At 44.2% G+C, this 15,520-nt stretch overlaps 1 protein-coding gene across 3 annotated transcripts in view; it reads right to left on the reverse strand.

The window, feature by feature from the left end:
• Positions 1 to 5,078: 5,078 nt before the first annotated feature.
• NEDD9 (neural precursor cell expressed, developmentally down-regulated 9) overlaps positions 5,079 to 15,520 on the reverse strand; it is a 77,954-nt gene continuing 67,512 nt past the window's right edge. For 2 of the 3 annotated variants that reach the window (XM_049824003.1, XM_049824001.1), the window contains exons 3-7: positions 12,498 to 12,599; positions 11,194 to 11,295; positions 9,530 to 10,753; positions 9,103 to 9,192; positions 5,079 to 7,747 (exon numbers count right to left, since the gene is read on the reverse strand). In XM_049824003.1, coding sequence (XP_049679960.1) covers positions 7,238 to 7,747; positions 9,103 to 9,192; positions 9,530 to 10,753; positions 11,194 to 11,295; positions 12,498 to 12,599 — 2,028 coding nt within the window. In that variant the 3' untranslated portion in view covers positions 5,079 to 7,237. The remainder of the gene's footprint in view (positions 7,748 to 9,102; positions 9,193 to 9,529; positions 10,754 to 11,193; positions 11,296 to 12,497; positions 12,600 to 15,520) is intronic. The other variant, XM_049824004.1, reaches the window with a different exon arrangement.

A 15,520-nucleotide genomic window follows, 5' to 3' on the forward strand; every position in this document is an offset into this window, starting at 1 on the left:
ATGTCTTCAGGTAGGCAAGATGAATCACATCTGGGGTGTCTCGTGCTGGGAGCAGAGATGGGCTAATCCAAATTGGGCACTCCTAAGCATCACCATCCCCATGGAGAAGGAAGCAGGGAGCAAGAAAGAGGCTTTCTTATTTGTGTATCTTGCTATCTTCAGCAGCTTTACTCCTCGGATGGAGCTGGTGGTTTTGTGTATTGCCCACATTGGTGGGATGTGTGGATTTTCACCTTAACTTCTCGGTGTGCAGAGGCAGCTCCGCCTGCTGCTGCTGCAGGATGGAAGTGGTGGATCCCGCATCCACCTCCTCCTGAGTATGTATGCAGGGCAATGAGGTGTCTCTGCGTAGTGCAGCCCTGCTCTAGGAACATCCTTTTGGTCATTGTAGCAATTCCCATGAAAGTGATGTAAGTGGCCAGCAGGGCTGTGCTCTTTCCTTAAGTAAATCTGCCAGCGGACAACCAAAAGCTGTGTCTTGAGCAGTGAGGGCTGAAAGTAACGGCAGGTCAAGCGCTGCAGAATGCGCATGCTCGTTCTCATTTATCAAAAATTAATTTCTCTTTGAAATGCGGCATGAAGAAAAGCCAAGTTAACTTCTCCTATTCTGGAATGCAAGTTAATTACAGGTACCTGTTTCCAGCTCAAATCACCTCCTGAGATGAAAGCCTTTTGGGTGGGCTGCTCCTACCATCCTTCATAAAAACAAAGCACAGGGTGAAAAAAACAGTAAACGTCCATTTTTTTTCTTTTTCATGTTCATGGCCACTCACCCTTGCAGCTTTTTTCTTTTTGAGCTTAGCTGGGAATAATGGCAGACTTGAATCACTGCACGGAGAAATGCCCTGGAGCCTTCTACCTGCACAAACAGTTTTAAAATATGCTTTGATTCCTTTCTGCAAGACAATCTAAAGCCAGAGCAGGCTTTTTCTTTTTCTTTTTTTATCTTTCCTCTCTGCTTTCCTCTTTCAGATTTTTCTGCTTGTCCTTCACTGTAACCTTCATTTAACCACGCTCAAGTCTGCCTTCATATAAATAGCAGATGCTTCTGGGACATTGTTATTGTGCCTTCCTGGTTGGCAATGGTTTGAGTAGCCCTGGGTGCAGTGTTGAGCAAGATAAAGGCAGCTAAGTAGGAAGCTGCAAAGGGCCTCTTGGATTTGGTTTCCTGCAGCTTTACATCAAGGAAAGAGCTCTCATCATTTTTCCTGTAATTAAGGGAAATTACAGGGAAGAAGGAAAAAAAAAAAATAAAAAATCCCCCTGATCTCAGGGACACACACACACACACCCCTAGCAGCAAGATTTTTTACTTCCCTCCCTTGGCTGACAGAAGCTGATACCCCGTGGGTGTGAGCGTGCGTGGAACCAGGGAATCGTGATTTTTTGTTTGGGCTTACGGTATGCGTAACCTTCTGGGAGCCCGCTGCGTGCGGCGGAGGCGGCCGCTGCTGCTTGTGTCGCAAAGCTGAGGCAGCGCGTTGCAGATGAGATGAGCTTTATATATCTCCTGTAGACCTGATACTTCGTGCTCCCCCGTTCTGTTCTTGCTGTAGTCAGCCTGAAGTATCGAGCTGCTGCTTGTACAGAAAAAGAGACCGTGTCTTAGTGTTCAGCAGGGAAAAAGAAACCCCTGCCAGGGAGGTGGTACGTATGCTGAGTCCATTGCAGCTTCAGCAGTGCTCCTTGGGTGCAGGTTTCTCAGGCGCTGGGCTTCGCCCTCAGCAGGGACTCAGAGAACTCATGGAGATGGAGAGGTCAATAGCAACAAGGTGGACTCCCGGGAGGAACGTTCACTTGATGGACTTTGCTTGTAGGGGTCTGGGGCCAGAAGTTAAACCCAGAGAGTTGCAGAAAGAAGAAAGCAAACTGCAGATCCATTCTGGGTTGAGCCTAGCTCAATGCTGTCTGCTGAAAAGACAGGACTGAAGCACAAACTCCTGTGAGGAGGTTACTATTGCAAATTAAGCCCCAGGAGAGGTGGGAAAGTCACGTTCTGCTCAGCATTGCCTCTCCCTTGGAGCGTTTCACCTTTTCCTTCTCAGAAATCCACGGCAACTGTGAGCCAAGACCACATCGCTGTAGAGCCATGGGTTTGTCAGGAGGCACGAGGAGCTTTTGTCTCCTTGCTTCTTGCCACAGAACTGCCAACTCCTGATTTTCTGCTGCCCTGTGAGGCTGAAGAGGAGGGCTCTGCAACAGCCAGCAGCGTGCGTGCCCAGCCATGCCCTGACGTTTTGACCTGAAACTGTCCTTGTTGGTTCTTTGCTCTGGGAGGCCATCCCCACGTGGCCCTAGCCACTGACCTGGAAGGCGGTGGGATGAAGGACACCCCGCTCTGAACTCGGCAGCTCCCCAGAGGCACAAAGCGACGCCCTGGGAATGGCTCTCCTCTGAGGTCAGGCTGCCGACCAGTTCATGCCCTGCATAAATCACGGGCACCGAAGACTAAATATTTGGGTTTTGAATGGAGAATGATGTACTTGCACTTCCTAAGTGATTCCAATGGCCAGGAGCATGTCCAGCATGATCAGGTCTTGCTGACGATGTGAGCTGTGCTCCAAATTTAGCTCTAATTTAATCTAAATAAAATTGCCTCTGGGCAGTTCACTGGAGGGAAACTGAGGTGGTGCGAGTTAGAGTCTGTGCTAGCCCTCACGCTAGCTCCCAGGAGGTTAACTTTCATGTCACGCCTGCTCTCTCTGAAGTCAACAGGCTTACGATAAGGCTGGATTAGATGTTTCTCCTGCTGTTGTTCACTTTACCCAGGTACTCTCAAGCCCGGATTCAACGTCCTCTTTGAGTCGGAAGAACTTCTTAGGCGACTTTGCAGCACTAGATATAACTGTAGATTTACTCTGATGTTGAAAAGCCACGCAGCAATATCCAGGGCTCCTCAGACAGAGAAAGCTGTCGTCTTGGGTGGAATTTGGGTGCAAACAGCAAAAAGAAATTACAAAAAAAAATAAAATCCACGTTATGTGGACAGTCGATCTCTGAGATGGGAAAAATCTTCCAGCAGAAAAAGGGCTCTGTTGACTTATGAGTGATGTGTGTATGTTGCTCTTGAAACTGCCAGTGTAATGGGTATAAGATGAAATGAATAGGCACATTTCAGAGTTGGGAGGAACTCTGTGTCATCCTCCAAGACTGAGACTGGCAAGACCCTGTCTTTGCCCTGGAAACGTTCCTGTCTGAATGTGGACTAATGCTGTGAACTTTGTGAGAGAAGAAAGCAGCAAGGGAGGGTTAAGAACTACCTTTGGAGTAAATCCTATGAGTTTCTAAAGCCTTTTGATTGAGACTGAGGCATGTTAAGGTGGAGCAGGCAGCCTGGAAGTGGGCTTTAACAGGGAAAAGCTGGATTTGGAGCAGAACAGCTACAGATGCTTGGCTCGTGGGCAGAGGGAAGGTGTTACCGGTGTAGCAACGCTCTGAAGAGCACTGGCAATAGACGTGGGAGGGGTTTTTCTGAAATGTAGCCCAGATGTACATGTCGGAGAGTACTAAAAGCTCCAGGGTCTGGAAGTTCTGGGGGATGTGATGATGCTGGAACGTAATCCAGCATCAGGTGACAGTGTGGGAACTTGGTTTCCTTCACCCGTGTTGCCTTTGCTGGAACGGCAGACAGTGGGTTTGCCAAGGTTGTAGAAACGCGCAGCTAACGAAAGCAGAAGCTGTGCAGCCCTGACTCGTGAGAAATGGTAAAAGTAGCAGCAGGGGGTTGTGCAACGTGGGGTGCAATGAAGTGTGTCCTGTGTCATGAATCGGTATGAGCTGATAATTTCTCTAAAACCTGCCCATTTCAAGAGTGGCTTTTGTCTCTCCTCTTTCTCCCTCATTCGTCATCCTGGAAAAGAAAGGAAGCATTTTTCTGATTAATATGAATTAGCATTTACTTAACGTTTGGAGTAAGGAAGCCAAGTATGCTCTGCATTTGCCACTAGTGCGAGGCAGCCTTTTTTTTTTTCCACACTGGACATCAGGCAGTCATTTCACACTGGCCATCAACTTGGTTGCCAAACAGCGGTAGTTTCCTGGCAACTGCGTGGGGACACTGTGGCTCAGGGAGGAGAGCAAAGAGGCTCTGGTTACTATTCTGAACCATTTTGGTTGTCCAGTCCCTCCTTTGTTGTTAGTTGACCTTTTTAAATTTAGCAGAGGAACAAAATGGAGCACTCTTGGGAAGCAAGACTGCATCGCTGGCTTTCCCCTTGTGAGGACACAACAGGCTGGATCAGGCACTCTGCTCTCGAGGTTTTCGTTTTAGTTGCGCTCTCCGGCAGGAACGTCTTTCACCGGCAGCCAAGAACTGGCGTAAGCACAGAGCCAGTCCCAGGCTTTTTCTTTCCTCCTTGCACACCCAGGTGTTTGACAGGAGGTAAGGCAGTGCCTTGGCAACAGTGAAATGGGAAGATAACTTTTGGGAAAACCTCCACGATCCTTGAAGCCACGTGGTTGTTTCAGATGGAACCCCCACACAGGTAATGCTCAACTTGGCGTGTAGAAGAGGGATGCTCTTACTATTGGGTTGGGGTGGGGAAGGATGGCTACACTGAGCAAAGCTGCTCTTCCAGTTCCTGCATGGATCGTGGCTTCACCAGTAAATGCTGGAGAGTGAGAACAGGCCAAAATGGGTGGACAGTCACATCTGTGTCCTGCCACCCCACCTTATCGTGGGACTGTGTGAGAGGAACCGCCCCGTTCACCTCAAGGACCTGCGCCTGTGCTATGATGAGGTGGTTCAGGATGCAGCTCACGCAGCAGGAATAGACGCCGGGAACGGGGTAGGCGCATGGCCTGGTGCGCTGTAGACCCTGATGGTTGTATTTTGGGCTTGATGCCTTGTGTAGCTGAGTTGGATAAACCTGTTTCTTCTGGACAGGCAGAGAAACTGTCCATCCCTTCTTTTTTACACCCTCAAGTTCTCACTCCACACTACGTGCACTCATCAGTGAAAAGATGGAAATGAACTCCTCCTTTTAGAATGGCTTTGATAGCATTAGCAGGCAGCAATATTTCTTTTTAATATGCTTAGAGGACTCTGAAAACAAGAAAAAATAAGACCACATGTTGCCTTTTTTATATTAAAAAAGCTATAGTCATTTAATAATTTTAAAATGGCTCTCTACAAGATAACAAACTGTAATACAGGCTTGCAATAGAGGTTTTCCTTTTGAAAGCACAAACTATCAACATAACCACTAAGCTTCAAAACACTTTACTTTCTAAGAATATACAGTGAAAAAAATGGAGAAGGAAATCCAAGAATCCCAAACAACACTAGCACAAAACAGGTTCATGTGGATTGCTTTTTGGCAACTGGCTATCGGTTACAATAGCATAACTGCACTTTCTGGACATTACACCAGAGGCAAGCCCTGGAGCCAATTCTAGGCCAGCTGAGGTTGTGCTGGCTCCCGTTGCCCTTCCAGGAACAGTCTGCAGACCCTGGAAGCCACGTTACAGTAACTAAGAGTGGTCTTCACTCCGAGACAATACATTAAGGCTGCAAGATTTCATACGCTGCTGAAATGGTTTTGTTACCTAAGACAACAAATCCCATTTCAATAAGGCACGTGTTCGGATACAAACTGGGAAAGAGAAAATTGGGCAGAAGTGCCAGTTTTCTAGGTGCTACTGATCTCGTGACTCTGTATTCACCGGTGATCTGCTTGCTGGTGCAAACGCTCAGCACACATCAATGCGGGACTACCTTGAATTATGCAAGGACAGTAGTGTTCTGCTTTAAAAATGCCAGGATCACCTGGGATTTACCTAAGCTATTGCTCACTTTGAAGCATGGCTTTTAGTCTGAGGACCACAGGCAAATGGCATTCTGTGACTTATTTTTAGGAGGTTCACAAAAGGCAATGAAGACAAATATGCTCATGTGTGTTTTGGAACAGCCAGCATACATGAAATTTCTAAAGGAGTCTACCACTCTGCTAACAATTTTTAAGGGTCTAAATTGAAAATTGCTGGGTGGGACTGTGTGTACTTACTGATGGAATGGCCCCATTAAAACAGGAGGTCATTTTTTTGGCAACAATGTAGTGCAGAAGGACCAGCACCTATGTAATAGAATTTGGAAAAAAAGCCCAATATTTGAATGGAGTCAGAATTGCCATAGATGCAATTAATTCTCAAGAATATGTCCTACAAAATTAAGTGCTATTTCTTCGTTAAATTGTGTATATGCTATAGAGATGTTTAAATATGTCACTTCAAATTTACCTGTTTTCTTTCCATATGCATTACAATTTGTATGTTAATTCCTCTGGAAGGGACTGGTATTCTGAGACGTTGCTCATCTGCAGCCTCAAAGATGAGCCCGATGGATCCTGGGATACTCTCAAAGTAACTGAGTCCACGAACCATAAGGCTTTTGGGCCTGGCTGTTAAATTTAATTGCAAATGCAAGGACGTACAAGGTAAACATGTATGAATTTACATTGCTGGGAATTCATCCACGTTTTTAAATCCCCTGTTGCATAGTTATTAGAAATAGCAGAATTCAAATGCCATATTAAATATATATGATTCTGTCTTCCTTCTTAGAAGGTTCTTTTTCTTATATGGCCTAAAAATGCTTTTCTCCCAAATGCTGTACGCCTTGCTTGATGCGTTGCTTGCTGCAGTTGTGCATATATGCTAGTCAGAATGATTGAATGCTGTACATAACAAAGTAACATCAAGAGGGGAGTTAAATTTCATGGAATTAAACTATAGAAAGTAATTTCTAAGAAGGGAATGGAGTTCTATGAGAACCATTACACTTGCTTCATGGATTGCTACAAGTAGGTTTCACAACCAAGTCCATGTGCCAAAATCAAGATGGAATGAAACACGAAGAGTGCAGCATCCAGTTAACAAATATACTGAGGAAACAGGCAGTATATACAAAAGATACGCACTGCTTACCCAACACATAGTTTTTAAGGTGCTTAATTGATGGTTTAGAGAAAGTAGCAACATATACAAATATGCAGTGTATACAAATCTAAATGTGTATTAGAAACATAATACAGAACCAGATATATTCCCAGATCCCTGATTTCATTAGATTCTCTAATGCATAAGAATGTATCTAAAATTTCATTAAAAAAAACCTAAAAAAACCCCCAAACAACAAACCAACCAACCAAAACAAAACAAAAAAACCCATTTACATAAAAATAGCTCCAGTTTGTTTGCTTTTCTGTTTTGCTGCTTGTGGATTGGATTCCACTGGGTTTCATAAGGATGCCATTTGGACCAGCGAGAGTTTGAACAACTGTGCGTGACGAGACAGCTCTGTTACTCGGTCCACCATCTTCTGTAGGGCTGCTGTGTTGGGGTAATGCAAGGCAGCCATCTTTGTAGCCAGAACGACACTCTTCAGCAGTTCACACAACTGGTTGCTGGCATTCATCACTTTGTTGCATATGTCCTGAGTTGTCACTTGCCTTGTGAGCATGTCTCCAATGAACACAAGTTTGTGAGCGCTCAAAATGACAAATTTGCTGTGAGCCACAAAGATTCGGGGGGGCTGAGAAGCATTGACGCAACCAAAAAAGGCATCAATGGCATTTAGGAGGGAGTTGAAGTGAGTCTCGCATTGGTCAGAATAGAATAAGAGTAGCTGGCTGTCACGGGAGGTGGCAGTGCTGTTTGCAGTCTGGAGAGCTTGAGGCGGCTTCCATTTGGAGATGTCATTCTCTACTGGCTTTGTGATCTCTTGCTCCAGACGTTGAAACTGATTGATCTGAAAGGCAAATAAAAAGGGTCTCTTCAAAGAATATTCTCCTAAGATGTTATGTATTCAATTTCACTTCATGCCTCAGGACACCTCTGGGTATCATAGATTGACCTTATGCTAGTATATGTTTTCAAAGATCTTTTATTTTGGAGAGTGAGGGGCAATCAATCGCTTTGGTTACCAGAAATCCAAATACACAAGAGTTCAGAAGAGAAAAACATCTAAAATACTTTATTTGCATTTAAAAAAAACAAATCCTCATGAATTTACAGGCTGTTGCTCATTTGGAATATTCTGAAATCGCAAGTGAGAGAGATGGATCCAAGTGGCAATGACTCCTACACAGTCTTTAAAAAGCTGCCATCTCTGTGGGATTTTGAGATGACAAACCTTTAACTTTCACCTCCATGTTGCTTGTACAATTTTCTGCCATACAGTATGGCAACAACATATTGAAGTATTAACATGAGGGCAAAGTGAAGCCCTCAATCTTTTTTAGCATTTAAAGTGATGTTAAGCACAGTATTTAAGTTAATGGTATTGATCTTCACTGAACAGGTGTACAGGTGGCATGTGCATCCAGTGTGGCCCAGTGATTAAGGCACTGGACTGCGGGTCAGGAAACCTAAGTTCTTGAGCTGACACTGTGACTGACCCACTGTGAGACATTGTGTAAGTCTGTTTCTCCTCTGTGGTAAATTAGAGACAGAGACTGCTTTTTATTACACATATGCATTGGGCCCACCACAATGGTGCATTGTATAAAAAAAATAATTAGTCTCTTAAATTGAGATGGTTGGAAATTGTTTTCAAGGGAAAAGCTTATTCCTGCCACAAGAGATGTCATTCTAAACACTGAAAGCTGTGGCTGTGCCTCCACTCTGTTACGAAGTGGCAACAAGGAAATGGACAGGGCAGAGATGATGATCTTCAGCGTAGCTACTCTGCAGTAAATACTTAAGATTTCTTTGACATAAGCAATCGCTGACACAGATGCACAGGGCCAGGAAGGTGCTAAAATCTTGATGCTCACCACTTCCTATTTGCAGCATGACAGTGCACGTCCTCATCCTTTGCGCTGATAAATCCAATTATGCTGGAGCCTGACTGGCACAAATCCCACTTGGAAAGAAACTAACCAGGAGCTGCTGTTTAGCCAAGACCTAATACCTGCCATCTTCACCATCTAGCACCTGGGACTTTCCACCTGCATGTGCTGGCACTCATGCATGCCTCACAGCCACGATGCTAGCACTTGCACACTGCTAAGGGAAGGGCCCCTCCTGTTTTATTTGATCAGTATTCCTTATGTGCAAGGAACGTTGCATTTCAGTGTGATTATTGCACCTGAGTGAACATACCTGATGGTGCTCTAGCTCCATTTTGCTCTGTTTGATGATATTTTCTTTTTCCAGCAGCTCCTTCTGTTGCCTTTCAAACTCTTCTTTCCCCTGTTTTGCAAAACGTAAGACACTGTGTTAAATCAAAACCACTCCTGAGCTAAATGACAACTCATAAATCAAATAACAGGCTTCTTTGTGTTGGCTTTTTCACTGGTAATGCACCACTAAGAGTATGGAGAAGAAAAGGATAGCGTGGCAGAGCAAAAGGCTATTGCTATTATGTATGCAACAGTCTTATTTGAGAGGAAGTAATCACCCTTGTGAAATTACTCTTGAATATCTATTAGTGTAACAATCTGATTGCTATTTTCCTGCAAACAGCTTCTGCAAAAACCACAGATACCTCGCTTGGCCTTGTGAAGAACAAGGTGTTGGATCTACCTACCTGCAGGTGAACATAATCGTAGTCATCCATCCAGCTCTTTTCTGAGCTCTCACTGGGGGTATTGTGGGGGTGCTGACCTTTACTCAGGAGTGGAGGAAGGGGACTGCAGTGGTTCTGTGCTTTTTCTCCATGACGCTGCATATGAGGATTGTCATATACATAGTCAGGAGTGTTCATGATGTTCTCCGGTAAGTTTTTGAAACGTGAGCTGCTCGACACCTGTTTGAAGAGCACCTCTGCGTTGATGCTGATGGTAGTGGTCAGTTGCTTGGCATCATCTGGGACTGTCCTTGCCACCATAACAAACCGATCCAGGTCATCACACTTGTTCTGCAGTCTGTTGACAGCTAGAACATTCAAAGACCAGTTGTAGCTGTTCAAATCGTGACTGGTTTGGGTAAGGATCTGGTGAGAGTCCTCCAGCCTTTGAACCTCCCTCCTCATTTTGTTAAGGAGGCTGAACTCGGATAGGCAGGAAGCGTTGGCTGCTGATCCTTTCGCAAACTGGAGGTACTCCAACAGCGACTGCTCCACCTTATCCACAGCAGTGTGAATTTCATTGATGTGTTTCTCCATATATCCATAAGACCGCCAGTCTGCTGTAATGAAGGCCATGAGGTTATTGACAGCTGTCTCCACCATCTGCTGGAGGCGATAAAGCCTTTCTATAGCAGTGTCTGGATCAAGGATTAGTCTTTTGTCCTGTGCAGTTGATGCTGAGAAAGAAGAGTCTTTTGATGTTGTTGAAGATGTGGACATGTTACTCCTTGTGCTTCCTGTGCTCGAGAAAGACAACCTATTTATCCCATCAGTCACATCCTGTAAGCCTTTAGTGTCTTGGAGGACTGGTGGTGGCACATCATATACACCTTCTTTTCCGTCTGGGATGAGACTGTCACTGACTCCTGTCTGTTGTCCTGGGAACGCAATTCCCCTTGGGGTATCATAAACATCTTTTTGAGGTGCAATTTGCTGTCCAAGAAAATGGTTTTGATGGTTCATAGGGATGTCATAAACACTCTGTTTCTGTGGCACTCCATCTGGCAATAAAAGGCTTTCAGGAGAAAATTTATTAAGCTCTTTCCCAGTTGCTTTGGTGATGGGAGGAGGAATATCATATGCTCCTTCTGGTCTCATACTATGGCCCCCTGGAGATGAAAATTCCTGCAAATTTTCCCTCAGGCCTGTATCATCTCGGCATGCAGATGGAGGTGTAGCATAGACCTGAATCACAGAAAGCAAACCATGAAACCTTTGGTTAGAACAGCAGAATGTTTTACATTTTCCATATGGCCTATAAAATGCTGCAATGGAGGATCTGCTGCTGACTTTCATGAGTCAGCTACTTACCGTGAGTCTGAGTGTCAGTTTTAATATCTCACTTTTTCACATTCATCTTGATGCAAATTCTCATAAGCAGCAAAATCCAAAAAGGCAGCATGCTTCCACAAAGATAACGTAGGCCTAATTATCAATTCACGCTCCATAATCTTAATAATTTTGATGCAGTGCTTCACTTTACCAGTTTTAACAGTTTAAAAACCTAAGGAAATCTTCAAAGCACTGAATCTCCCCTTCTTTCAGGATCATACATGAACTTTTGTTTAAACATGTCTGGTCAGACATGAAAATACAGGATCTTGTGGAAACAGTGTAATACTTACCCCTTTGGCAGGTGGTATGTCATAGACTCCTAAAGCTTTTGCTTCTCCCATGGGAGCTGGAAGTGCAGGCCCCTTAACTGATGTGGGGGGAATGTCATATATCTAAAGAAAGAATAAATTGGTTACAGAAACAAGTCACCTCAGGAAAGCTCTGATCTCAGATGAGTTTTCTTGGTTTCCATGTTTCTTCTCAAACAGCCTGAAGATGATCAGAGCTCTTCAACTTTGTATCATATGGGACAGCTGCTTGGATATGCCTGGTATTCTGGACAGTTAGGGGGAAATGCATTTTGCTAGGTCCCCTCTGGGCAATTGTGTGGACAGTAGGCTGTAGAGATGTAGTCACAGCTGACTTGAATCCCAAGAGTTAAATCAAGGCCAGTCTATTACAGATACCTGTTGGGTGAACAGGGGAGCAGTATATTCATGTGACCAGAACTGATCACACCCTTACTGATTGAGATTAGAGGAGTTGAGGAATAAGCTTCTACTAGTACACACTAAATTCTCTGAAAGTAAGGCTGCCCCTGTCAGTATCACCTATCTGCTTTATTGGGTGCAGTGTGAGCTGTCTTACTCAGCAGAGAATACAGCTGTCAGATGTTTGAAGTGTCACACTTGGTAGCGTGTCTTACATTACAGCGGGTTCTGCACGTGGTCCAAGGCCACTGTCTGAATGTCTCTTAACCCAGACTTCCCAACAGTTCCAGCCATTTGATGTCAGTCTGTGTTATGACCTATTAGGCTTCAATGTTGTTCCCTAGAGGAGCTGCTTGGTCAAAGAGCCATGGAGAGATGCAGGGCTGTTGAGGTACAGGTCCTGCAAGCATCCACTCTAGATGTCTGTGGTCTTAGGGACTGAATGCTAAGGGTGTTCCCCAGAACAAAGATATATTTTAAGTTCAGTGACATAGTGCAGTAGATATGTGGTGAAAACAACTCCCTGCATAGTTAGCTGTTCATCTAGGCGGTAATTTTACCCTTACTGAGTGAATTACTGTCAACTATGCAACAACAAAGTAAGGGGAAAAAAATTGTTCCCAGGCAGCAAGTTTATTCTGTTTAGATACACTCTTTGATCAAAACACAGAAAACAAATGGGACTTTTGCATTTGGTGTGCTGCCAAATCTTAGTCAACATCAAATACAACTTTGGAATACTTCTGCGCTCTGTGAATAAGCCACAGCATCTAATTAAAACATATTTTCTCTCTGAAATGAGAGAATTTGCTTAGCTCATAAACTTCTGGTAGAAATTCATCACCTTTTGTATCCTGTCAGTTGGCAGTTTTATTGGTACCTACCCCTTGGAGAGGGCGAACAGGGGGGATATCATAGGTATCCTTCTGGTATTTCGAAGGGAATTCATAAACATAACCTTGTCCTGACCTGACTGGAGTTATTACCTGTGGGATAAAAGAAAAAGAGGAAACATAAGTCTCTGAGGATCTTGGCACGTTCTCTCTGTAACTGCACAGGGTATAAACAACTCGGTACTATTAACATTCGTGCTTTATGTGGCAATGTTAGTAACACAAGTCTACATATACTCCTGCCAGTTGAACGCTGCAAAGTGGCTGTTAGTAAATGCACCATTTTTTTCCTTCCAGACCAGTTCTGACACAGCTGCTTTCTAGCGCTAAGGTATCTTCTATTTGTCAAGTACAGATTCTCCAGCAGGTCTAGGAGAGTTTGGTCCCTTCTTCCCACTGACCACCCATTAGCACAGATCACATGAGGTGATGGTTACACCACCCACTCACTGAGATCAGGGCTATGTACATGCTGATCCTACTGAGGTATTGAGTGTCCCCACTTGCTGACAGAGGCTTAAAATACTGCGTTCAGGCTCTGGGAGTCCACCCCTTTTCTCGTGGAGGTATTTCTCACCTACTCCAGCAGGACGTCTTGTGTTACTGCTCCACAGTACAACAGGCTGGATAACTGAGTGTGAGCTGTGGCTTTGGAAATTCTTTACGTAGAAAAGCTATGCTTAAACCTCCCAAAGCAGGACATTCAATTTTGCTGTCTCCGTTTGGTTTGTCTATATTAGCAGCTAAAAGATAGAAAATGTTAAGCCATTCTTGAAGTATATAATGCAAGAACAGCCTCTGGAAAAAAAAAAAGTGCCTAGAATTTACATTTTTTGACATTTTTCTAAACCATTAACTACCATAATGACTTCAAATAAAATTTGGTGAAAAATAAATGCCTTATGTTTTGGACAGCATCTGCATGGCAGAATTTCAGTATTGTGCGGTATAAAAGAAACATTACCTAACTCCAAGAAAGAGCTTGGTTTATGGTGGAAATGCTGACATCTTAACCTCTGCTGGTGCTATTCAACTCTAACAAAAAAAATATAAATACTATAACCCAAAGGCATACAATGGCAAATTACATAGGCCCCTCCCAGATGTGGCTTTGTACTCAGCGGGGGAGAATTCTGTATCAGAGCTACCTAACTGTCTTTAGAAATGTATGCAAGACATACAACAGACCACCTGACCAAATGCTGTGTAAAGATCCTATAAGAGTTTTTCCTGTAAGAAATCCTAGCATCCTGGCCAGAGTTCATAGTGAGTTTTGTTTGACTGAGGTCTGCAGGGAAAGTCCTTGATGCTAACCTGCTATCTCCTCTCTGCCATGTTAACGACATAGGCTTTTCTTCTTTTTACTTGCTGCCCAAATATTGCTGTGTAATCTCTGGCTCTGTACCATGAAACAATTGCTGTATTTTCCCCCTGAGATGCCATACCAGTATACAGTACAGGTCTGATTCAATGCGAGTAGCCCAAGGCACTGGTAGCACCAGCCACTGCACTGACTGTGTGTGCCTTAGGTGAGAGAGGAACATCCATGCCTGGCAGGTGGGGGAAGACAGTGGGTTTTGCAGCTGCTTTTCCTTGAATTAGTATCAGAGGACAGGAATTGGAAGTGATATGGTCTCCAGAGCTCTGGGTCAGTTTGCTGCCCATGAGAGAACTCCTGCTGAATTGGGTGTGGGGTTAATAGGGCTTACACATGTCAAGAGTTTTTTAAACAGAATCTAAAAATGTACTGAATTTATAACAGACTGTTCCTCTCCCACAGAGTCACCTACTACATTGTAAAAGGTATCTACAGGCAAAACTTTTAAGAAAGTTCACCCTTAAGTTACTGGAAGCTTCCCACAACAGATCACTCCAGATATTATCCCTTCTAGGCCACTCTCATGTAATACTGGGATTATTTTGTTTGCCTGAGAAACTTAAAACTTGTGTCAACATGGCTTCCTCATACTTTTTCTGCCAGTGAGGGCTAGTGATTAGACTAGCATATTTTGCCATATATTTTTTGCCCCCCCTTTTTTTTTCTTCAGTTGGGTGCTGCCAGTCAAATGCTTTCCACCCAAGTCAGGAACAGAAGGATTTGGTTTTAAGCTATGTTTACTCAGAGGTTCCTTCCAGGGGCTCTAAAATTACAATCATGTCATTGCTTCAATAATGAGCCACTGGGTGTTTAAAAATGATCCCCAGGAGAACAGACAATGCACAGTAAAAACAAAGGGCTGCTTCCTGGGTAGCCCATCTCCACTAACCTTGCTGCTAGTGTGAACACTGTGTCATTAGGCTGCTTGCTAACATGCTAGGAAACTGCTTGACCATCCCAGAGAAAAAAGCCAGACTGTTCATAGCAGGCAGCCGGAGGCCCTGCAGTTCAGCTCTGCTTTACCTGATCATTGCCTAGGTGGACAAGGCAGGAGTCAGGCTGTGTCAGGCTCCAGAAAGACAGGTATTGGTTCCTCAGTCTGAAATTTTTATAAACCCTTTCTCAGTTGTGGTTTACTCCAGAAGCTGAACTCTAGCCTCAATCCAGAGCAGGAGTAAAATTTGACCAGATCTCCAGGCCTCAGATGTGTGATTCTTCTTACAGTCCTGCCCATGGAGGCAATGTATGGCACCTCTGCAGAAGCTTTATGGCACTCAGTTTTCCAAGGTTTTCACAGCCCTTTAGAGAAGCACCTTTACACAGGCTCAGCAATAACTGTCCTACCCATCTCATGCCTAAACTCATTCAGGATACAAGACACCACCACTCTCTCCTTGCTCAGAGAATTCATTTCCATGAGCAAACTCAAAGAAAAGTCACAGGCCTCTAATATTGTTATTAATTAAATCTGGCCAGGGACATCAAGCTCAACAAGAAAAGCTTCTACAGGTATGTCGGCAATAGAAGGTAGACTAGGGAAAATGTGGGCCCTCCCTGGAAGGATACAGGAGACCTGGTTGCCCAGGACATGGAAAAGGCTGAGGTACTCAGTGACTTATTTGCCTTGGTCTTCACC

Source organism: Accipiter gentilis, chromosome 20 (genome assembly GCF_929443795.1).
Source record: "Accipiter gentilis chromosome 20, bAccGen1.1, whole genome shotgun sequence".
NCBI classification, from domain to species: domain Eukaryota; kingdom Metazoa; phylum Chordata; class Aves; order Accipitriformes; family Accipitridae; genus Astur; species Astur gentilis.